At 50.7% G+C, this 23251-nt stretch overlaps 1 protein-coding gene across 1 annotated transcript in view; it reads right to left on the reverse strand.

The window, feature by feature from the left end:
• Positions 1-12557, reverse strand: part of EBF2 (EBF transcription factor 2) — a 192907-nt gene extending 180350 nt beyond the window's left edge. Inside the window, exons 1-6 of the mRNA XM_078445431.2 lie at positions 11905-12557; positions 9313-9469; positions 8208-8271; positions 7851-7906; positions 7273-7346; positions 808-876 (exon numbers count right to left, since the gene is read on the reverse strand). Coding sequence (XP_078301557.1) covers positions 808-876; positions 7273-7346; positions 7851-7906; positions 8208-8271; positions 9313-9469; positions 11905-12035 — 551 coding nt within the window. The 5' untranslated portion in view covers positions 12036-12557. The remainder of the gene's footprint in view (positions 1-807; positions 877-7272; positions 7347-7850; positions 7907-8207; positions 8272-9312; positions 9470-11904) is intronic.
• Positions 12558-23251: the final 10694 nt, after the last annotated feature.

Consider the following 23251-nt stretch of genomic DNA (forward strand, 5'->3'; position numbering starts at 1 on the left):
GGGATATTGGAATAACAACTTTGGAGACTGTGGTCTCTCCAATCCATTTCAGGACCTGGCTAGAAACACGAAAACCCAAAGAAAAAAGCAATAGGGAATTATTCCGTTTTTTAACGAAAGAGAAAAAATTAGCGGTGGGAATATGGGATTTCTTAAAAATTACATGATTGCTGGAAGTTAATTTGGTATTTCTTCGTTGGTTTGTAAGTTCTGTTTCCAATCACAAAAACAGACAGCTGAGGATGCCTAAATCACATTTCAATGAATTAGCATCTTGTCCCAGAGAATCTTTCCCACTCTGAATAGAACAGAAGACCCAGAATGCAATGCTCTGTGGTAGAAAGGAATCTCCCTCGATGCAAGAGAGAGTTTGTCATAATCCCCTAAACTGTAATCTAAACTGATAGTCTTCAACCCAACAGTCATCGCGGAGAATGACAAAGGGGATGACGCTTAACTCGGGGTACACTGCCTCTTCCAAGAAACTTAGCAAGACCCAGCTCTGCCAAATAGGAGAGCTGGCCTCCTTTGCCATCCTTTAATATCCACACACTCCTTATTAGGTTGACATCACTGCACCTGGAAAAGAATCCCAGCATAGATTTAGAGACACATGTTCAAAAAGGAAGGTTCTGACTTCTTCCAAGAAACGCCAACCAGAACAAGAGAACACATGTTGGACTAGCTCTGCCTTGAAGATAACATGAAACCAACCTTATGGCAAATCCCAAGTGATCGATACTCAGCGTCGAGGTTCATAAAGGAGAGAAACCAGAAATGATCGTTTTAATCACTTTTGCCCCCTACCTGTCGATGATGACAGGGTCTGAAGGAGTCTCATTTCGGTTTCCACAACTTTTCTTCTCGCAACATCGACTGTAGATTGGGAAGGAACCAAAAGAGTAAAAGAAAATTGTTAAAATCAGGAAGATACAATGAGCATACAGCATAGAAACATTCACAAAAATACATACGTCCTAGGTAGCCTCTTAGCGTTCAGAGGCTCGAGCACAGAGTTTATGGCCATGTTTCAAAACAATGCTGGACCTGAAGCCCAAAGATACTCCTTCAAATACTCTGTGGCTTATGACTGGGTAATTCTCAGCAAATCACAACTTTCTCAGGAACCATATTTGTATTCTGAGCCACGGGCATTGGACTTTTAAATCTATAAGGTCACATCTTATAGACCCATGTTGAATGATTTTATGATGGTGTATTTTAGATCTTTGTGTCTCAATAAATATTTGAAGACAGAAGGGGAAGGAGCACAGACAAAATAGACCCCCAAGTAGCTGCCTGGACTTATCAACCTTATTTGTGTAATCTTTCCAGAGAACTCTGTGTACTTTATAAACATTTATTTATTTATTTATTCATCTCTATCATTTTCTAAAGGTGACGGGAGAAGACCAGAACCATGGTATACATTGTGAAATAGGGGAGAAAATGAGGCAGGGAGCTATGAAATGATATCTCCAATGATTTTCGCCAAGTCCAGAACAGAAATGGGACTTGATGTGTTAAGCGCCATCTTGAAAACTCCACCTCCCAGGGCCTCCTCCTAGCAGAGTACCTGGTAGGGCCTCAAAAACCACCTGTGGAATTAGCTGGGAGGGAGAGAGAAAGATGAGGCCCGACGGCAATTACGACAGATAAGCGGGACCCCGTCAAACCTGAGCAGAGAACAAAATGCTCCCTTCCAAAGGTGTCCGCGTGAAAGACCTAGACAGATGTGAGAAGGGCAAAGGAAGCTGGGTGGTGGGGAAGCACTGAAAAAATCACCTCCCCACATGGCTGCCACTGCAGACTTCTGAATACCTCTTGGCTCATCCAAGCACATGGTCTACCATCAATGGTAGTTGCTTATGGATGTAGGCTTGCAGGGCATAGAAAAAAAAAATATTACCACCCACACTGGTGCGAGAATATGCCTCATAAACATTAGCAAAGTATATGTAAGCACTGCCTTCCCCCGATCTGTTGAAGAGTGAAGCAACACCATAGGAAGATTGCCCAAGTGAGAATCAGGGCTCTGGCGTCCAACCCAATGCTGTCACTAAGCAGCTGCGTGAGTTTCATCAAATCTGTTTAACCCGCCTGGGCTTTGCCATCCTCATATATAAAATTAAAATATTGGACTAGATTGAGGCGCCTGGGTGGCTCGGTCAGTTAAGCATCCGACTTCAGCTCAGGTCATGCTCTTGTGGTCCGTGAGTTCAAGCCCCATGTGGGGCTGTGTGCTGACGGCTCAGAGCCTGGAAGCCTGCTTCTGATTCTCTCTCTCTCTCTCTCTGCCCCTCTCCACCCATGCTCTGTCTCTCTCTGTCTCTCAAAAATGAATAAATGGTAAAAAAAAAATTTTTTTTTTTTTTAATATTGGACTGATTATCTCCAGAGTCCCTTCTAGGTTTACAAAGCCTGTGAGGCAGCGAGATCCCCAAGCACCCTTTGGAGGTGACGACAGAGTAAGAGGGAAGCCATGTGGCAGCGATACCGAAGCCTTATACCGGCCCAGACACAGATTTGCTTTCTGTCTCTTCTCCGTCCATTTGCCCTCGCTGGTCCGCCACAGAAGTACAAACAAACAAATAAAGAAGAATTTTTAAAACTTTTAAAGTTCCTCTTCCCTCCTTGCAGGGATGTGTGCGTGGATTACACGGCGAACCAACTCCAGCATTCTCAAAAAGCAAAATATACTTGAGAGATGCTAAACAAGTTCCACCAAATGATCGCTAGGAGCTTTTAAGAAACTTAATCAAATTAGCAGGAAGTAAAAGAGAAATGGTCTCCACTTCCCTAAATACCAGAGTTTGCCACTGGGGGCTTTCTGAAATAATATTTTGCCTTTGAAATTATATTAGGTCTTAACTTTTAAGATTTCAATCCATCGCAAGATTAACACCAATAAAAATGCCGGCCAGCTGCTTTCCTAGGTCCCAAAGCCCTTGTCTCTCCTCCCAACTCCCTATCACCACCCATTTCCGTCTCCCTCCTCTTCTGTTTCCATTGCTCATGTCAGCAGAATACCTTTGCAGTTCAGGCAAACCTTTTCCTCCTCAGCAACACAATTTCAAAAGCCCATACATGCTTGTTACCTAAAGACCTTCTAGCTAGACTCCCCTTTGACATCACCAGCATGTCAACATGACCCAAATTATGTGTACGATGCTGGGTACAATTTAATTACAAGAGCACACACTGTTGGGATGTGCCACTGTGTCTAGTTTGAGAAGGAATGATTCTGAAGAGGCCGAGTAAGTTTGCAAGAGTGCTCGGCCGAATTCAGCTGCTTTCCGTGGGGATTTTCTCTGAAGGAAAAGAAAAACAGGTAAAAATGCAAGCCTGGGGCCAGTGTGACACAATGTGGGGAATCTCATCAGGGAAGGAGCCGATGCTCGAAGAAAAATGCAGAGGAACTTTAGGACCCAATCTTCCATTTTCCAACAGTAACGTCTTTAAGCATAATCTCTAATGTTCATAGGGCAAAAAAAGATGGAGAAGACACTCACTTGGCAGCTGGACTGAAATAGTAAAGGTATAAAAATAATAGGAGTTGGGGCGCATGGGTGGCTCAGTCAACTGGGTGACCGACTTCAGCTCAGGTCATGATCTCATGGTTCGTGGGTTCGAGCCCCGCGTCGGGCTCTGTGCTGGCAGCTCGGAGCTTTGGAGCCCGTTTCAGATTCTGTGTCTCCCTCGCTCTCTGCCCCTCCCCCACTCATACTTGCGCATGCTCTCTCTCTCTCGCTCAAAAATAAATAAACATGAAAAAAAATTTTTTTTTTGAAATTAATTAATTAATTGATAATAGGAGTGTACTGTGTTTGCTCCCTTTGAACCCTTCTTAAAATTTCTCTGGGTTAGACAGAACTAACTCTTTTTCTTTCTTTCTTTTTTTTTTTTTTAAAGAAAATGTCTCATCAAGATGTCCTCACTATTTTTTTTTTTTCAAATCTGGTTTCTTAAATGACATTCCGTCCTCATGCCAATAATATCAACATAAGCAAAGGGAAGTGGGAAGTAGGAGACATTCGTGAACCCACAGTCGGTCTCGAAACAACTGCTCTGAGACCAGATATGTGGATGGTGGATGTGGAGGACTGGGACCCTGAATTACTCAGATAACAAACTCCATTCTCCCCTCCCTTTGCTGTATAGACAAAGCCTGTGCAACCAACTTCAGGTTCAGCTACTTTAGTTAAAAGGCTTTATAGGGTTACTTTCTAATAAGCAAGTCTCTAGGTCTGAAGTTCCTGGTGTTTCTAAAAACTGAACAAGACTGTGAAACAGGAAAGGAAGGGGAAAAATAAACAAAGAAGAGGAAACTGAACTTGGCATCACGTTGACTGTGTCCCTAACTACCATGGAGAGGCTCAGAAGTGCTTTTTCCCTAATGAATGAAAATGAAGGTTGGTCCTCCCCTCCTCACTTTGGCTGGGTTTGGTTTATTTTATTCTGATTCTGATTCAGAGAACCTTTTACCTGAAATCCTCTCAATTTGCCTACAGGACTCTGCCCTTCCGCATCTCCTCACAGAGTCTTTAGAGAGGGAAAGAGACAAAACAAAACAAAACAAAACAAAACAAAACCATGGGGACGAGGCTGGGGGAATATGGAAAACTGCATCCCAATCCTGAATCTTACCTGCATTTTTCAGAAAGGAAGAAAGAAGGGGGATGAGGGATGGCTGGAGAAGAAAAAAAAAAAAAAGCCCCAGCCACGGACACAGGGTGTCCAGTCAGTCAAACTCCTGCTCGAGACAAGCGAATGTGCCCTTTCCCCTCCAAAATCGTTTTTAAAATTCAACCCTCAACTTTCAAAAATCTGTCTCTAATTTCAAACTCAAATAAGCGCACAGCATGGTGGCTTTTGTTTTGTTTTCTTCTCCCCAACTCCTCCCTGCGATTGCATAACAAAAGTGTCTAAATTCACACCATCTGGCCGATAAAGACACTGGCCCCACTGCCCGGCTGGCCCATCTGATTAGGGCCCTGTCTAGCCTGCGCCTTGTGGCGAAAAGTCACAGCTGTGGGGTTTGCTCGCGCTCAATACAACTCTGTTATTAGCCAGCTGTAGGCCTTGAGACGACTTCTGTTCAAATTATAATATCTTTTAACCCTCTGAGCATTGAGGGCACAGGGGTGGCTGGCAGCGACATAACAACTAGATTTCTCCTTGCTAATAATTGGCAAAATGAACTAAAGCAGGGAAGAGGGGAGCAGAGACAATTGGGGAAGAGAGAAAAAGTTATTCCTAAAGAGATTTATTTTGTTCCCCTCCAAAAGCTAAACATCAATTTATGAGCTCTTTTTTTTTTTTTTTCCTAAGGATTACAGAAACCATTCAGGGAAATTCCCAGGTATGCCCAAGAACACCATGCAGATGGAACTAAGCATGAGCAGTAATCTCTGAGAACATCCCTCTATCACTGACTGCTAGCACTTGCCTTGAAAATGTGGGAGAAAGAACTTTTTTCCCTTCCTGGAGAATCAACCAGCTCTGGCTGACAAATTGAGATCTTCCCCTCTGGATACATCCAACATTTGCCATCATCCCAGTGATCTCCCAAAACACACACGCGTGCACACACACATGCACACTCCATGCACAGTGCCCATCCAATGGATCATTTATTTACCCATAATTAATATGTGTTTTAAATTCTAGTTTGGGGAAGAAAATAGCAGAGCGTCTTCCCTGGTCTCAAATGCGGAGAAGTTACAGTACATTAAATTTTTATATTGTGTTACTAATGCAGACTAAACTAGAGGCTTTAAAAATTGACGCTGCTACTTAGACAGCATAAAATGAGGAGGATTTGATTGGGCTTAAAAATAAAAATGTCAGCCTTAACTACAGCTGGATGGGGCGTGCGAGTGTTATTTAAAGTGATAGGTGTAATTCGTCAGACAATGGGCCAGTTTGGGGGTTTGTTTTCTTTTCTTTTAAGAAGATAATCTCTCCAAACAAAGACATTTAAAAGTATAAAGAGGGATAAAAAAAAAAAAAAACGCCCTTCAATTAGCCAACTAAATCAAAGTGTTCTGACTATTTAATCTCGGTATTACACGCAAGTTCATCTTGGAATTGTATTTTCTTTCTGAACGAATCTATCAGGGGCCCTGGGATCATGGAGTGGCTATCCGCTTACTCCATCACCCATCACCTCACCCGGCTACTCAGGCAGGGAAGCTCTATTCCCCTCGGCTGAGGCCCCTGGCAGAATTGAACTTTGCATTTGGCAAAGTTTGTTTTTCCTAATACTTGGTCAAAACCAAAACAAACATGGCTGATTGTTATGGTTTCTTTCTGACTGGGTTGGGAGGGAGCCGGGGCTGCTAGGAGCTGCCCATAAAACAGTCCAAGCTAAATCAGATGGCCTGCAATTACCCAAAACTAGCGAGTCTGGAGCTGGTAGACATTCACCGTAGCAGGAGCAGTCAGAGTAAGGAAGAACTGAGGCTTTCTCCCCAGTCAGGGATTTTGGAGAAAGAAAAACACGTATGGAATCAACGCTTACATTTTTACAATAAAATAACCACCTCTTTCAAGAGTGTCCTTTTTAAACCCTCTCTCGCGTGCTCTGAGTTCCCCACTACCCAAACGGTTGTTTGAAAGGATGAAGAATTAAGAACGGACTGCTCTTTCTACCCAGTAGTTTCTCCTGACCTCAGAAACTCCCCTGACACGTGAAATCTTCGGAGAAGCCACATCCCCGGAGGAAGGAAACCCTTCCGCATCACAGACAGGTGCCTCAGCGGTTGGGGATGGGGGTCTCCACCCTCGGGTGGTCCCTCTCCGGGAGTGCAAGGTTTTCTAGTGCTTTGACTCGGTATGCCACAAGTGGCCCCTCCTGGAAATCTACCCAGAGCGGGCCCGACAGGCGGGAACCTAGCGGTGCGGACCTCGGGTGGAGACCGGTTCAGGCAAAGTTCACGACCCCAAATTCGGCCGGGGGGCTGCCCGCCCCCTCCCCGCGCTGCCACCGACCGCTGGGCTACAGAGACTTTCCACGTAACGGAGGAGACTCCCGAGATGCCAGGGCGGTGAAATCCTGAGTGGTTGTGGGTTTCCTTTTAGCGTCCTAACGGATATGCTCTAAGAATCTGACCTTTAAGGGGAAGTTCTAGCGGATCGGCCCCCGGGGTAAGGCCTCCCTCCCTGCCAGCCATCATTGCTGAAAGGCAATGCCGGGGGCTCACGGGAGCGCGGCCAGCGAGGCTCACCTGCCCCGCTTTCCAGCAAAGCCCGCAGGAAAAAGCGACTTACCTGCACATCACTTCGTGCGTCAGGAGAACTCGGCACATTTCCGGATTCTTATTTTGTCCCTCGTAAGCTATGGGCTGCAGAGGAGTCGGGGGGCAGGGAGGGAAGATAGGAGGGCAAAGGAGAGACAAAGGAAAGGAGACTTCAGAGCAAGCACAGAATTGTGGGGTGGGTTTTTGTCCCCTCTCTGCCCACTACTTCATTAGGAGTTAGCACAGAACCTGAGCTGTGGCCCGGTTAATTCAGGCGACAATAATAATAGAGTAGCGAAGTTGGCCCTAGTGAAAACATATTTTCTGCAAAGGGGGGGGGGGGGGCGCGATCTCGCAACAATTCTCTCTTCGCTCTTTTGCTCCCCTGCCCCCACCCGCCCCCCACCCCCCGGCCAGAAAGAAACAGGACAAGGGGGAGAGAGAAGAAAAAAAAAATTGTTCTCCAGGTTGGACAGGTTCTTGCTATTCGACCTGGAGAGGCAAGTGAAGTCTGACCCTGGAAACCGCGGGGGGTGAGCAGAGGTCAGGGACAGACGAGGGGGAACGGGGTCTCGGGAAGAAGAGGAGCCGAGTGGACCTCCGACTTACCTGCTTGGTGACCGAGTCGATGAGCCTGACGTACAGGTCCTGCTCGGTGCGGACGCCTGCGGGGGGAGGGGCGGGCACGAAGTCAGGGCCGAGGAGCCCCTCCCCCGCACCCCAAACCCGTCCCCGCCGTGGGGGCAGAGGCCCAGGCAGCCACTCCAGGCTCCGGGCTGCTGGCTAGCCGGCGGGCTGAGCCGTCCAGGGGGCAAAGGCCCCCCGCCCGTCCCCTGCCCCTGACCGAGCCTCCCGCAGCCCTGCCCACCCCAGGCCTGGAGGCCGCCAGCCAGCGACGGCGGCAAGGTCAGCTGCCCTCCTCGCCGGTTACACGTGCGGGCGCGGCCGCCGGCGCTGGGCGCTCACCATTGCTGTAGAGGAGCTGTAACTTGTAGTGGGTGCCGTTGTTGGTCTTCTCGTTGCCTTGTTCCTGAAAAGACAGGCAGCGTTCGAGCCCCTTTGCCTTCCAGCACCCCCCACCCAAAGGACAGACTGGAGAGCGCGCCCCACACCGCCTCCCGCCGCCTTTCTCGCACTCGCCCTGCAGCTTTGAACAACCCCCTGCGCAGCCCCAGGTCAAAGGGCAGGAGCGTCTTCGGCCTGCCAACCCTTGAAACTTACTATAGCTCGGACCACTTGATGCTCTCCAACGCCTCTGTCCCTCCCCCTCAAAAATGTCCTCAGAAGTTTGCCTCCGGAGCCGCCACCATCGGACTCTGCGGCCAAAGCTGCCTCAAACAGGCAGCCCCTCCGGATCTCTCGGTCCTTAAGAAGCTCCAAGGCTTCTCTCGGCCGAAAGATACAGGTCTGTCATTTGGAACGGCAGCATCCCGGCTCCATCCCGCCAAGACTGGAGCTTCTGGGGCCACAAGCTCAGGGACCCAGGGCCAGGTTCGAGAGGGCCCTCCGGAAGCCCCTTCCCTAAAGCTCGCATTGTAGAGCTGAGGAGACTGAGGCCCAGAGAGGGCAAGAGACTTTCCTTTTCTCACACGTCCGTTTCATCTGGGATCAAATCCTGACCGAGCCTGGGTGGGAAGCAGGCACTGCGCTCAAGAGGGAGAGTGGGAGAGAAGGTTCATTGGGGAAAGCGGGCCAAGACTGAGCTCTGGGTTTGCACCTAGCAGCTCCCCACTCTGCTGGCGCTGGCAGGTGCAAAATAATAAATAATCCGGAGAAGGGCATGCTCTAGTCTGAAGGGCGTTTACTCCGCGGCCAGTCCAGGACCAGGCTCTACGATTGACCCCGAGGCTGGGTGCACAGAGCCGCCAGCGCCCCCCGCAGCGTGTGGTGCGGGAGCGGAGTCTGGAGGAGGCGCCGGGAAATCGACTGATTTAGAGGCTTGGGCCAGAAGCCTCGATTTATCATCCCTGATGATGTGAGTGGAAAAGTGTCGCGAGTGACAGATGGAATCTTTAGTGCTCTGCAAGGTGGTAGTTATTAGGCCGTGAGAAGAGGGGGGACCTCCGCTTACTTTGTCGTTCTCCACAAAATCTACGAAGGCTGTGCGCTCGATCTCCACCGGCTGCCCCTGCCTGTCATAAAGCGCCAGAACGAAGTGAAAGAAGTTGGATTTCCTCAAGTTGGAGGGAGGCTGCTTCTCAAAGTGGGCCCGGGACAGGGCGACTCCGCTGCGCAGGAAGAGACACCGAGGGGGCCACCGGGCAGAGGGAAGAAGAGAAAGACACAATGTTACCAACGTCCCACACAAGCACCGCGGAGGAGGGTCAAGGGTTCCGGTCCCAGGTCCAGAGCTCTGGGCCCTTCAGATCTTTTTTCAGTTCGGTTTAAGAAGAACGGACTCCTTAGAGTAGTCGCCGCGGCCACAGGGGCCGGTTGTCAGAGCCGACGCCCTGTCCACTGCCACGCCCGCTGTTCCAGCCTCCGGGCATCCCAGCGCCTGGCAGCTCACGGTCCGGCCTTTAGTGGAGCCCAAAGGATCTCGGGTGCGGGCCTAGGCTCAAAGCGGTCCCCCAAGGAGGCGGCCCAAGTTCTATCCCGCAGGGCCGCCCCTATCTTCACCCTCAGGTGGCGCCGCCGGCTGGATCAGGATTTGGAACTAGGACCCCGGGTTAGAGCAATAAATGCCTCCTTACTTTTGAAGAAGTGACTCTGTCCTGTCCTAGAGCTACTGCCCGCTACGCCCTCCTTGCTCTCTCCAAAAGTTCGTGGCTGGGAACGCCTTGGGGGCGGGCGAGAAACCCAGAGCCCAAGCCTTGGCCCTACAGGGAGAGGCCTCACCTCCGGCTTCCCTCGCTCTTCCGAAAAGTTGCGCCCCGGACAGTGGCAGAGCGGAATCCCTGGGACCTGGGATGGAGGGCCACTGCCGACAACGTGATACTGGGGACCCCGCCCCCAGAACTGCTGCGCTTGAAGCAGCCAAAATGTTATTAAGAGGCAGAGAGCGTCCTCGCCTGGGGCCAGAGGGATCCCCGCTTAAGCTGCATCTCCCTGCGGCGCCAGCCAAACCCGCTGACCGCGAAACCCATGTTGGAGGACCCGGGAGGCGCCCTCGAGCGTTTTGAGTGTGCGCACACACCTCCCTGCAGACCCGTCGCGGCCGGGGACAAACTAGCCGCCAGATCACATTTAACAGAAGTCTCAGGGCCCAGGCGAGCGCGCAGATGGCCAGTGCTGCCCCGCGGCGCCGGTATCGCTGGGCCTTCTACCCTGGGGCGCGAGCACTTTCACTCTTTTGAATGGTGTAAAATTTTGGCTAGAACCCGCCACTCGGGGTGCCTATTCCAAGTTTCACAATTATTTGATCTGGGGAAAGGAGGAAAGTAGGGAAGGTGTCTTTAAGGTGCTTGGCTAAGGAAATGCGCCTCGGAGCCTTCTCTGAGAAGCTGCCTAATTTCTCCCGGTTGAGCCCAGAGAGTACCCAGACGGCTGCGGAAAGCCGTCGCCGCCTTATGCTGTCTGCCTTGGGGATACTGGCGTGCCTGGGGCTCGGGCAGAAGGGAGGCAACCGCCGCCAGCCGCGGTCTCCTCTCCTCCAAGGGTGGAGGCTGGTTCGCTCTACCCGGGACACCTGGAGACACGGCTGGCCTGGGAAAGGAGTTATTTCTCTGCGTGACGTTAGGACTTAGAGGGAGATGGCTAGGAGAACGGATAGGAAGGCTGGAGTCGTGGGAAGAAGTTCGAGAGCACTTTGGGGTTGGGGGAAGGAGGCTGTCTCTCCAAGACAAGGACGCGCAGACCACAAATCCCAGCTCAGTAGTGCTGATGAGGGAAGGGGACCAGGATGTCTTCGTGGAGTGTCATCCTAGACAAGGCGTTTACTATCTCAGCAGGCGGACGCTTAGAAACAAAGTCAACTTCAGCAACTAGCAAAACTAAAAGCTGGTGATCCCTGCGTTTGCGGCCCATCTCCTCGCGTTTCTTCTGCGGCTCTTTCCACTGCTACTCCTTCGTCTTTTCTTTTTAATCTCTTCTCTCCCCTCACCCCCGCCTCCGTGCGTCTAGTCCACTGTTTTTATCTCTGCGCCTGGACCTCCAGCCTGCACCCCCTCCTCCCGGAGCTCCCAGCCGCTTTGCCTTCCCAGCAGCGGCTCCGGCCTCTCCCACTCCTCGCGTCGCCGCCGCCGCCGCCATCTGGCCGCGGGGCTTCCGGCCTCCAGGAATCACCCGGCAAGTTGCGGGAGGAGAGGCGCTTGCACGCGGAGTGGCGGAGCCCGGGAGTCGCCGGGAAGCCGGCTCTCCTCCGGCGGCCGCGGCTGCCAGCTCGCGTCCTCACGCTCCGCTCCGGGCCGGCATCGCAGGACTAGGGGCTGAGCTGCAAGGCGTTGGATGCCACTTTGCTATTTTTCCTCCCAAAGAGTGGTGTGTGGGGAAGGAATGGGGGAGAAACACAAACGACCCAGGCAGTTCGGAAACTTGAGTGTTGGCTAGGGGGTAAGTGTCCCCCTGACTGCAGCGACCTGCCTGCCCTGGGTCGAGCCCCAGCGCGTGGGGCGAGGGCGACAGATGGGGGAAGAGGGAGGGGACACACAGAGAGACGGTGAGAGAGAGAAAGCGAAGGAGGGAAAGACTTAAGAACGTAATAACTGTGAAGCCATATCGTTACCTCTGCGCCGCGACATTGGCGTCCACCACGCCGACATTCCGGACCCAGGACCTGACGGAATCCATCTCGGCACCCAGCGATTTGTCTTTCAGAGCTGGTCCTCTTCCTAAAGTATCTTGAATCCCAAACATTTAAAAAGTCTCGTCTACTGTCGCTTTAAAAATACGAGTTACAACACTGTCCCTACTGTTCCCAACGCTGTCACCAAACGGTGTCCTCCAAAAGCAATCCAAGAAAAGGGATCAAGAGCCGAAGTTTGAGTCTCTCTGGAGGGGAGGGGTGGGGGGAGATAACCCGTCCTTTGCTTCGCGCGTGAGGTGCGGACTGATGTAGTTAAAGTTTGGGTTTTATCCTCCGCAAGTTCAGATCTGCCGCCTGAGGCCCTCCGTCCTAGGTCGCTCGCATCCTTCCAGCGGCAGCGCTGCCTCCAGAAAGTGATCACAATTTAGAAGCATCACCTGTTCTGGGAGAAACGGGAGATTGATGGCTGCCTAATCTCTCCCCTTCCTCCTGGTCCCCCCCCCTCCCTGCTCCTCCCCACCGCTCGAATTTAGAAAAAAAAAAAAATCCCCAACAGGATCAGTTGTAAAAGGAAGGGGAAGACCCGGAGCCGAGAGGAGGCGGTGGCTGCGAGCACCGCGGAGCCGGGCTGCAGCCGCGCGCGGGCCCCATGAATGGGTTACTACGGCCGCGGTCGCGGGAGGCGGAGCCGCGGCCCGATAAGGAGCCTCATTTGCATGGACGCTCGGGATTGGCCGGCGCTGGGCAGGCCGGGCCGACGTCCTCCGGCGGCGCGCGCCACGCTCGGCGTTGCCGGGAGTCCGGGAGGTGAAAGGGGACAGAAAGCTGTGGACGCTGCGTCCTTGTCCAAACTCTGTGTGCGTGCGTCGGCTGGGGGCCCCAAATCCTGCACTGAAGGCTAGTGATCCGACCCTGCAGGTTGGGATGCGCCCGCTCAGTCCGGCCGCGGGAGCGCGAAGCCTTCGTGGATCCCGCCTCTAGGTGCAGATTTTTGCAGCCTGCCGGAGGCATATTCATTCTCGGGGCTTGAATCTGCGTGCGTATTTGTGAAGAAGCGGAGAGTGTGACCACATGCACTTATGTTTTGTGCAAACGTTCCCCAAAGCAACCCAGTTCCCTGAATGGCTCTCCCAAGTCTCCTGTTTCATGGTGACACTCAGATTTTGTGTGCGGTTTACAAGTTGTTGAGAGAGGAGGATATATGAATGAAAGCGGCACGGTGGGGGAAGAGCAAGGCTCCAGTGCTAGTCAAATAAATACAGTGTCCGGGGAAACGGTCAAGGAGCTAAGGAAAATACCCCCGGGCAGACACTAGCGGGAGTCGCACCCGTGTGGATGAGAGCTTGCTGACAGATCGTGGTAGGCTGAGAGCGAGAGCTTCTCGGTGTCGTCCCAGAGGCCCCCTCCCGTCCCCCCCCCCCCCCCGCCAGAGCCCACCCCATTCCAATTCGCGAAGCCGGGGGCGGGGGGGAGGGGGGAGCCAGCAGGGAAGTCGCGGAAACTTTGCCCAGGGCGCGCGGTCGCCGCGTTGCTGGCCGCAGGCTGGTGGCTGCGAGGCGGCGGCGGCTCAGCCAAACAGCTGAAACCTTAGACGGCTTTTTAACTACGCCGGGCAGCTCCCGGTGCCTATTAAAAATCCTCCTGGCTGGGTGTTATTTTCTTGCTACTCCTTTTGTATTCTGATCTGCGCATAGATCTGCTGCTGAAATCTAGAACACCAGCGCGAAAACAGATTTGAAGACAATGAATGCAAATCTGTGCTCAAAGACCATCTGCCATGGAGGAGACAAATCAGCTGTTCCACAGTTCGAGCGACTGCGCCCGAGCCTCCCGGCTTCATTACCAGGAGGGCCTTGGCGAAAGCCTGGATTACATTCAGGAGACTTTCCCCTCACTTAGGACTCAAATTTGAGCGTGAATTGACTCTCGACCAGATCCCATAGGTGTAAGTGAGCGCTCAGAAATGAACTGCGAGAGTTTGCCGCTAGAGGACACAGCGCCTTGCTACTCATTGGCCTGGGCGGACTGGAAGCTCACACTTTCAGAAAATGTCGCTCTCTTGAGAGAGGGACAGGTCTGCGCCTCCACTCTACCCCAGGGGCAAACTGCGACCCTGGACTGCTCCAGCAGACCGCGCCCCAGGATGCGCAGGTCCCTACTGCTGAGATTCACTTGAAAACTAATGAGGAGGAGGGGAAGGCGAGCAAACCCTTTAAGCACAAACCCAGGGTGCAGGGATTGGAATAGTTGATTTAGGGGGCGGAGAACGTGAAACCCCAGCCTCTGGGTTGTGCTGACTGTGGCACTGGGACCCCAGAGCTCTGGCTTGGACAAAAGGGAGAAATGAAGGAAGATCGGGCGCCAGAATATGGAACGGGACTGTCATAGAAGCCAAGATAGAAGTTGTCCATAGAAAAAAGGAGGGTAGGAGAGAAATGTACAGGATTGAAACTTCTACCCTGTTTCAAACCAGCAATTCTCTATGGATAATTTCGGTTCCTGCAAAAACCAAGCCCTCGGAGTCTTCTACCCCGACCCGCTGTCCTTGTAAATCTCTCTGAACTTAAATCACCCAGCCCCATTCTCATCAGAGATGTGTGCCCAGCGGAGCCTATGCCTCGGGTTCCTCCCTCAAGAGGTGTTGATGAGCCCGGCGATTTTTTTCAAGGGGCCTCTCAGCTGCTGCACCTCGATGCTGCCCAAGAGAGGTACCCAGCGCAGTGCGAGGGACTGTGAGGCAGCAGTGGGGCCAAGCCCAGCCCGACCGCCTGCCGCTCAGGCCTGGGGTGGCTGGGGTTAAAGGGCAGAACCCGGGTCGAGGACGCTGGCTCTTCTCTCCCCCAACAGCTGCTACCCAAATTATGCCCCTCTGGATGTGAATGAATTGGTCCTTTCTCCGGGCTCCCCGCTGCCCTCCCCAAACCAGAGGGCCGCGCAATGCGGGCGCCCCCACCTCACCTCCCAGAGACAAGTTCAGGGGCCGTTGTGCCCTGCCAGGAGGTAGTTTGAAGAGTCGAGACCCCGGAACTTTGACCGGGGAGGGGATGGGAGCTGCACCGCACCCCTCCCAGCCGTCTGCGCTAGGAGCGCCCTCCCTGCGCGGGTTAGGGAGCTTGGGCAAACACCCGCCGCACCGCTGGGAGCCTATGGGCTGCGAGCCGCCGGCGTCCAAGTTCCCTCTGGGCGGGGACGAAGTTCCGGGGCCAGCAAGGGAAGGACAGCTGAGGGGACAGGGAGTGGGGGTAGCAGCCTTGGGTCCAGCAAGGGGGCGCCCGACCTTTGGGGAGCAGGGAGCGTTTCTGCCAACCGGGTTGGGTTTAATTCTGTTTGTGCAGATTTTGGGGAGGGCGGACGCAGAGTTGGCCACCCTCGCAGAAGGAGCGTTGGTTAGTGGTGAAGTGAGACGCTGCTCCTGGAGGGTCACTCCCGTCTCTGTAGCCTCTGGCTACCCCCAACAAACCTCCTTTTAGAGCACGCCACACAAATCCCGCCCCGAGCCGCGCGGGGGCCCGGCTGGCGCAGCTGCGGCCAAGGGAAGCCCGGCCCCGCGGGGGTGCCAAGCCCGCGCGCGCATCCCCGGCTCCGGCCCGCGAGCTTCGTTCCGCCCCTTGCCAGGGTCGAGAAAAATCTTAAATGACCTTTATTCCAATTCTAAACGACATTCGATTGACACAAAATTGAGGTGGGGGGTGGTGTTCCGTCTTTTACCCCCTCCCCTCCTTTGTTCGCTCTTCCCAAGGAACTCCCCGGGTTTCTTTCCGTTCACGTTTCACATCCGCACTTCAGTGCGGTGTGTTCAATTTCCTCCGGATCGGTTTGAAAGCCCGGTTCCCCAATATCGTTCGGTCCAGTCTTCTGGGCGCCGCATCTCTCCTTCGGGTCAGAGGTTCGGTTCGGAAATTTTTCTTCGAAAATTGCTCACCAAGCCTCGTTCTCGTCGGGCAGGACCCTGGGGTGAAATCAGAGGTGTGAGAACACCACCCTCCCCCCCCCCGCCCCGGCCTTACAACCTGACCTTCACCCCCACCCTCCCAGACACTCCGTTTGGGGCCTGGGTCTGCGCAACCCGAAGAACAGAGGCTGGTTGGTACCCAGGGAATTCGATCCTTAGGGACAGTCAGTCTGGGTTTCGTAAATGGAATAAGTAAGCCTCTCTTCGTGGTTTTTCCAGTTTGTTTGTTTTAGTTGGAACCTTTGCTTTTTTTTTTTTTTTTTTTTGTAATGGAAATAAAAGGATTTGCTCACCATCTCCGAATCCTGCCGAATATGTAAATCACAATCCTTCGTGGAATATTTTTTCTAAATATCCAACTCCACTAACCCCCACTCCAAATTTCAACGTTGGCATTTTTCTTACGAAAACTGGGCTTGTATGCTCCATAAATAAAAATTCCCTAGAGAAGGAGGGGGGAAAGTTACTACTGTACTCACAAACGCACGACAAATATTTCAGGAGGACTTCACCATCCACACCGAACACTTCTCTTTCGGGACAATTTGGTGTGAAGTTAGATTTGCTTCCTGATTTGCTTTTACTAAGTAAGGGGGACGGGAGCAGGCACCGCGGCCAAAATGCGGGGGCACGGAACATGGAACGACGTTTTACAGACACACGATATTGCTCACACCCAGGCCAGTCGGGACGCTGCAATGAGTTTACCCGAAATGGGCTGTGGGACCCAGAGTTGCCTCTACCCTAACACTTAAAAACTCCAGAAAGCACTTCCTCCCCCTTCTCTCCTCTTTTTCTTCCTCCTCTCTGGCTTGCTCCCTCTCCCCTCTCTATCCCGCCTCTGAAACACCCTTCCTTCCCGTTCTCCTATTCCGGGAGCAGAGAGCGAGGGAGCCGGAGCCGAGGCAGGGAAGCAGCAAGGTCAAGAGAACAAATTTTCGAAGCCGCGGCCGCGGTTGGGGGCTTGGAGAGCTGGCGTCGGCCCTGGGTCCGCGGCCGCGCGGGAGTGGCTGCCCCGGGAGGTGTGTGTGTTGGGTGGCAGGTGGTCTGCAGCCTCCAAGCGAGCCCGGGGGCCTGGCTTCCTGGGTGGGTGGGGTGGCACGCGCGTCAAGCCCCCCCCGGTCGGCGCTGCGCGGGGGTAAAGCGGCCGGTCGCAGGCCCTTCCAGGTACCCGTGCACGACGACGTTGGCATCTGCGTCGCCACGGCCCTGAAGGCGCAGCGACCGAGGGGCAAACTGACCCCGAATTAAGCGACCCCGGAGAGCAGGTCCTCACTCAAGAGGAGGTTGAGGGTAAGATACAAAGGACCCGAGGCAGGACGTTCACCCAGCACTAGCCACACTCTGTCTTACCCTTAACCTCGACAGCGACACTTTCAGAGGGATTTGCTGGCTCCCGGGATGCAGATGTACAAAATGAGAATGGGAGACGGCCTTTCGTCCGATTACTTGGAGAACTGGGAACAAAGACCCACGCCAGTCTTCGAATACACCACGGTGGCAAGCAAGATAAGGCCTTTCAACCAGAAAAAGTTTAATGTGACTTTTTCCCCCCTGTCCCCTTCTTCCGGTGTCTCAGCTCGGTTGAGGGGAAAGATAACTGAAGAGATACTCTGAGATGCCCCCGCTCTTTTCCTGGTGGTCCCCTCCCCCAGCCAGCCGGCAGGGGAAAGCCCTCGGGACCTCCCAGCTCCTTCCCAGCTCCCTCCCGGCTCGCGGCGGAGGTGTGAGCGATGTGTTGATTATTCATATTTTTGCCGAGCGTACACTCCGCCGCGGCCGGCGCCGCCGCATTTCACACGTACACTCACGTACACACATGCACACGCGCTCACTCCGGCCGGGCGCTCGCTCCGCGCCCGGTGCGCGGGGGATCGCGGCCCCCATCCGGCGCCGCCCTCCTCGGAGAGGGGGAAGGGTGGCCAAAGGGTCCCACTCGCCCTCCCCAGGTCGCCTCTTCCCCCTGGCCCCCAGAATCACCCTTGGCCTCCAGATCCAGCTCGCTTCTCCATAATACACTTGTCTTCCCAGCTCCGGGAGGGGGTCGGGGGTGGCGGAAACAACTACAAATATGACACCAGCTGGAATTTCCGTTTGGCACTAGGCGAACTCGTCCTCCAACCCACCCACACCACTGTCACCTCCACCCGCAGCACACACCTCCGAGAAAATCGAGAAAAAGGCACTTGAGTAAAATGCATGCTTTCAAGTTGTCTTTAAAGGTGTAAAGTGGATTTCTAACTGTGGAATTTTCACAAATGGTCCCCAAGGGCTAGAAATTCCATCTCTGGATCATGGGGACCCACCCCCTCCCACCCCCGCAACCTCTGGAGCTAGACACGCATTTCGTGGCCTGTCGATGCAGGGAGTGCGGGCCTGCATGAAACCTCAGAACCAGCTGGGAAAACAGAGCTAGCTGGCCCGGCTGGGCAGCTCCGTCCCACCCTCAAAGGGGCTGCTTACTTCCACTTACTCCGGTTTCCCGAAGGAGAGCAGAAGGGGATCAAGGGCTTGGCGGTCACCCGCGTGGGAGCAGTCCCGGGGGCCAGCCGCTCTTAGAGCAGCATTTTTGAGCAATGCCGGCCGCGCCAAGTAGGGGGCGCTGGACTCAAGGCTGCAAAGCCGTCGCAGCTCCGCACTTTCCGCGGCTCTGACCCAAGACAAGTTGGGGCGCTTCAGTTGCTCCTACAGGGCGGGCAGCGTGACGAAGGAGAAACTCTTGCAGCTGTGGTGTCCGCAGATCCGGGTTAGAGCCGCGCATTCACTGGTGAGGTTTGGGGCATCTGATCTGACTCCCCTGAGCCTCAGTTTCCTAACCGGTAAAAATGCGGGGCGTTATTCCTCCGAACCTCAGTTTCCTTATGTTTATTCCCCCTGGAGCCTCCCTTGCCCTACGGCGAGAAAGTGGGTTAGCTCATGAGAGTGAGCATCAGGCACGTAGTAAGTGTTCAGTAAACGCGAGTGTGCCTTTACCACCTGCATCTGTAACGTGCCCATGCTAGTGTTTGCTTGTGGCACCTCACTAGGTCCTGTGAGTCTCCTGTGGGGGTCGCGTTCCTTCCTACCTGGCCTTGGCGCTCCTCGAGCCCGCAATTCTGACTTGCTTGTCTTTACAGCTCCTCGGCCTGCTGGTTCCCGCAGTGGGCGCTGCGTCGTTTTGGTTAACCGTGGAACTGTACCTAGGAAGGCGCTTTGGAGCCTGATTGGTGCTCGCAGGTGTCAGAGGGCACGGAACGCAACCAAGTGGGGGCCTCCCGGGGGAGGGAATGGCGACTTCCTAGGGGTCTGCTTTCGGAGCTCAGCGGTGCCATTTTCCGCCGCAATTGACTGGGCGCAACCAGGACCTGCCATGCGGTTCGCTGGGAGGACCGCGACAGCAGGAGCGCTGGGATCGCGGAGAAGATCACCAGGGAATTGAAGAAAACCTCAGAGTTTAGGAAAGCTCCTTGGGTTCCTGTGACAAGCACCAGTCGATTGGTGGCTGGGGAGAGCCGGGAGCCTCTCCCTGCCCTGCGCCCTACCGGGAGACGCGGCTCCAAGGTCAGCGCAAAGGAGAGCTCGGGAGCCACGCTTTCCCGAGACCACGTTAAAGGAACCGGGAGGCAGGGAAGCAAGGAGGCTTAAGAACCCAGACGCAGAGAGCGGAGTTGGCAGAAAAGGGGGAGAAGGACAGAAGGAAGAGAGGGGTTCCAAAACTGTGTTTTCCACAAGACTAACGCCTCCCAGAATCCCCTTTTTTATTGCACCTTGAATGCCAAGGCAGTGCATGGTCCTGCAGGAAAAAAGTATACAAATACACATAAACAGCAACAGAATAAATTCAGGACCATCCCTAACCGCATCAACATAAACAAATGCTAATATTTGGGTGGGTTTCCTCCCAGTCTTTCTTCTATGCATATTTGTGTTTTCTAATTTGTCATCTTTTGACTGACTTATAAGCATATTTTTCCATACCATTAAATATTTTCCTACAGTAGCATTTAATATTGGCTTAGTATTTCATTATCCAGAAAAGATCTACCATAAGTTGTTTCATCAGTCTGCTGTTGTTGACCATTTGTTTCTAATCCTTCACCATTATAAACAACACTGTGAGGAACATCTTTGTGGCTTTTCACATAACTAGAATTCATTCCTTGAGATAAAGTCCTCGACATAAAATTGCAAAATCAAGACTATGCATGTTTAGAAGCTTTGATGCAGATTGAAAAATGGTCCTCTTTTTTTTTTATTTTTTTTAACTTTTTATTTATTTTTGAGACAGGGAGAGACAGAGCATGAACAGGGGAGGGTCAGAGAGAGGGAGACACAGAATCCGAAACAGGCTCCAGGCTCCGAGCTGTCAGCACAGAGCCCGACGCCGGGCTCGAACTCACGGACCTTGAGATCATGACCTGAGCCGAAGTCGGACGCTTAACCAACTGAGCCACCCAGGCGCCCCAAAAATGGTCCTCTTTGAAAGACTAAATGTACAGTCTCTTCTCCCCCCACCCCAACCTTCCTTAATCCTTGAAGTTATTTTCTTATTTTAAAAATTTGCCAATTGGATATCTGTTGGTGTTTTTATTTCCACGTTATGTCTCTTTCATGAATTTCCAGTAAGGGGAAATCATTTTTTCTTCACCCCACCATCGTTTGCATGTTGAGTTTTTAATCTCAATTTCACTGTCTCATGGTGTTGAGATGGTTGATGGAGGAGCAGACACCATAGCATACATTCAATGCAGGAAGCAAGAGGAAAGAGGTACCAGAAGATTCTGTACCTTTATACAGCAAAGTAAAAGCTTTTCCAGAAACAGCCCTTATGTCTCCTTGGCCACAACTAAGCCGCATATTCTTATCCATAGTCAGATGGGTAACTGAGAAAGCAAGTCCCCACTTTTCCGTAGTTGTGTGATAGGCCTCAGAGATGGGGATTGAGAATCACATTTGGATCAGACGAACAAGCCCTCCACAAAAAATGTGTCTTCAATTGCATGTGATTAAATCTATTCATCTTTCTCTTTATAATATCCTCCTTTTATGTTATTCTCAGGTAATCTGCCCCCATTCTAAAGTAATTTAAGTATTGACCTAAAACTTATGATGTCTTTTCTATGAAAAATTATCCCGTCAATAAATAAATTTGTTTCTGTGGTCTTGGTTTCACTTTCATCAATAATCGCCAACATTTTGAAAGCCTGATTTTAATAGAAGATTAATTATAAATGTATCTAAATATTTAATTAATTTGTTCTTTCATTCAAAACATATTTTATGTTTATATATCAACTATATGCCCATCATGATCGCAGGTCGTGATCTCACGGGTTCCTGAGTTTGAGCCCCACCTCGAGCTCTGTGCTGACAGCTCAGAGCCTGGAGCCTGTTTCAGATTCTGTGTCTCCCTCTCTCTGCCCCTCCCCTGTTCATGCTCTGTCTCTCTCTGTCTCAAAAATAAATAAACGTTTAAAAAAAATTTTTTTAAAGAGTCTATATATCAACTATATGCCATCTGGAATTTATTGTGGTTTATGTTATGAAATAGAAATCAAACTTCTGTCACCAAATAGTTGTAATAAATAGCATTTATTAAATAATCCACAATTTCCCCCAAAATGTGAGATGTTACTATATATATATAAAACAAATGCTGAGATTTTTACATTGGAATTGGAGATTTGTGATATATTTAGAAACTAGAAAAGCCACGTGCTATTCAGTTTGTTCATTTTTTTTATGCCCTACAGTAAACCTTTGTAGTATTCCTTATATAGATCTAGCAAATTTTTGTTTAAGTTATTGCTAGGTAGTTTGTGAACACACTTTTTTCTATTATAGTTACTAACTGATTATTGTTGAAAAATAAGGAAGTTGTTCGTTGTGGAATCAGTCATTTTACTTACCTCCCATTAGTTGCCGTAGTTTTTGAACTGATTCAGTTAGACTTCCCAAATAGACAAATATATTACCTACTTAATGATAACTTGGTTTCTTTCTTTCCAATAAATATGCCTGATTTATTTTACTTGTTTTATTGCATTGGCTACGACCTCTAATACCATGTCAAATAGTAGAAGTGTTGAAGAGAAACTTTGTCTTATGTCTGAATATTATGGATATTTTTGTAATATGCCATTATTAATTTAACTATTATGTCAGATATTATCAAATAAGTATGTTAATTCTTAGGTTTCTAAGAATTCTGAGCACAAATATATGTTGAACTGTATCAAATACATTTTTAGCACTTATTAGGATAAGTATAGAATTTTTCTCCTCTTTCTGTTATTGTGATTAATTATTAACATATTTACTAATGTTACCCTATCCTTGCATTTCTATAACAAACTGAACAGGGTCAATCATTTATTCATTCATCACAAATTTATCAAACCCTCACCTTGCTGGAGGCACCGTGCCCACCAATGCCCAGTCTGTGCCCTTGTGGATGGAATTTATATTCCAATGGGAAAGATGGAAACTGATTTATAGTTTTCTCTTGTTAATTCTATCTTTGCAAGTCTGTGATGTATTTGATCCCCTGACACTCAGCATTCATTCCCTTCTGCTGTGCCTTCTTGTCCTGGAGTTTAATGCTATGAAGAAGTGGTTAACTCGAGGGGGACCCAACGGGCTACAAATGATCTGAAGAGCTGTTCAACCACACTGGCAATCCAAGAAATGCTCATTAAAACAACAGTGAGGTATAACTTTAGATCTATCAGATGGACCAAAATTAGAAAGTCAAGTTTTTGGTACACTGTTGATGGGAATGTAAACTGGAATAGTCTTGAGTAATTAAAACAAAACAGAACACAACATTCAAATATGCTCTGTGGGTCATTCCTATGTCCCTGCTTAGAGTCTGCCTCTCCAATTATTCCAATAATTTTGTAAGCACCATATTTCTTTTATCAAATTCCTTTCTGCTTATGCTGTTTAAAGGAATTTATATTTTTTGTGCCAAACTCTAGCTAACACATCAGGTTTTGGTATCCAGGTTATACAAATACTGCAAAAAATAATCTGTATCTTTTCTTACATTCAGGATTAGTTTAAATAGCATATGACCTATGCTTTTTAAAATAAATTGACAGTATTTTCCCATAGGCATCTTATCTATCTAATTTATCTAATTTATTTGATAAGTTACCTAATTTATTTGATAGCTATTGATTTATTCAAGTTTTCTATCTCTTGGTGATTATATTTAGGTAACTTCTATTCTCATAGAAAACTATTTTAAAGTGTGCAATTATAGACATATACCTTGTTTTCTGCTGTAATTTACATTTTCTATATCTGAAATAATTTTTCTCATTTCCATTGTTGCATATTTGAATGTTGCAAATCATTGGATTTTCAGCCTTGGAGACTGTTGTTCTGAAT

This window comes from Panthera onca, chromosome B1 (genome assembly GCF_046562875.1).
Source record: "Panthera onca isolate mPanOnc1 chromosome B1, mPanOnc1 haplotype 2, whole genome shotgun sequence".
Taxonomy (NCBI): Eukaryota; Metazoa; Chordata; class Mammalia; order Carnivora; family Felidae; genus Panthera; species Panthera onca.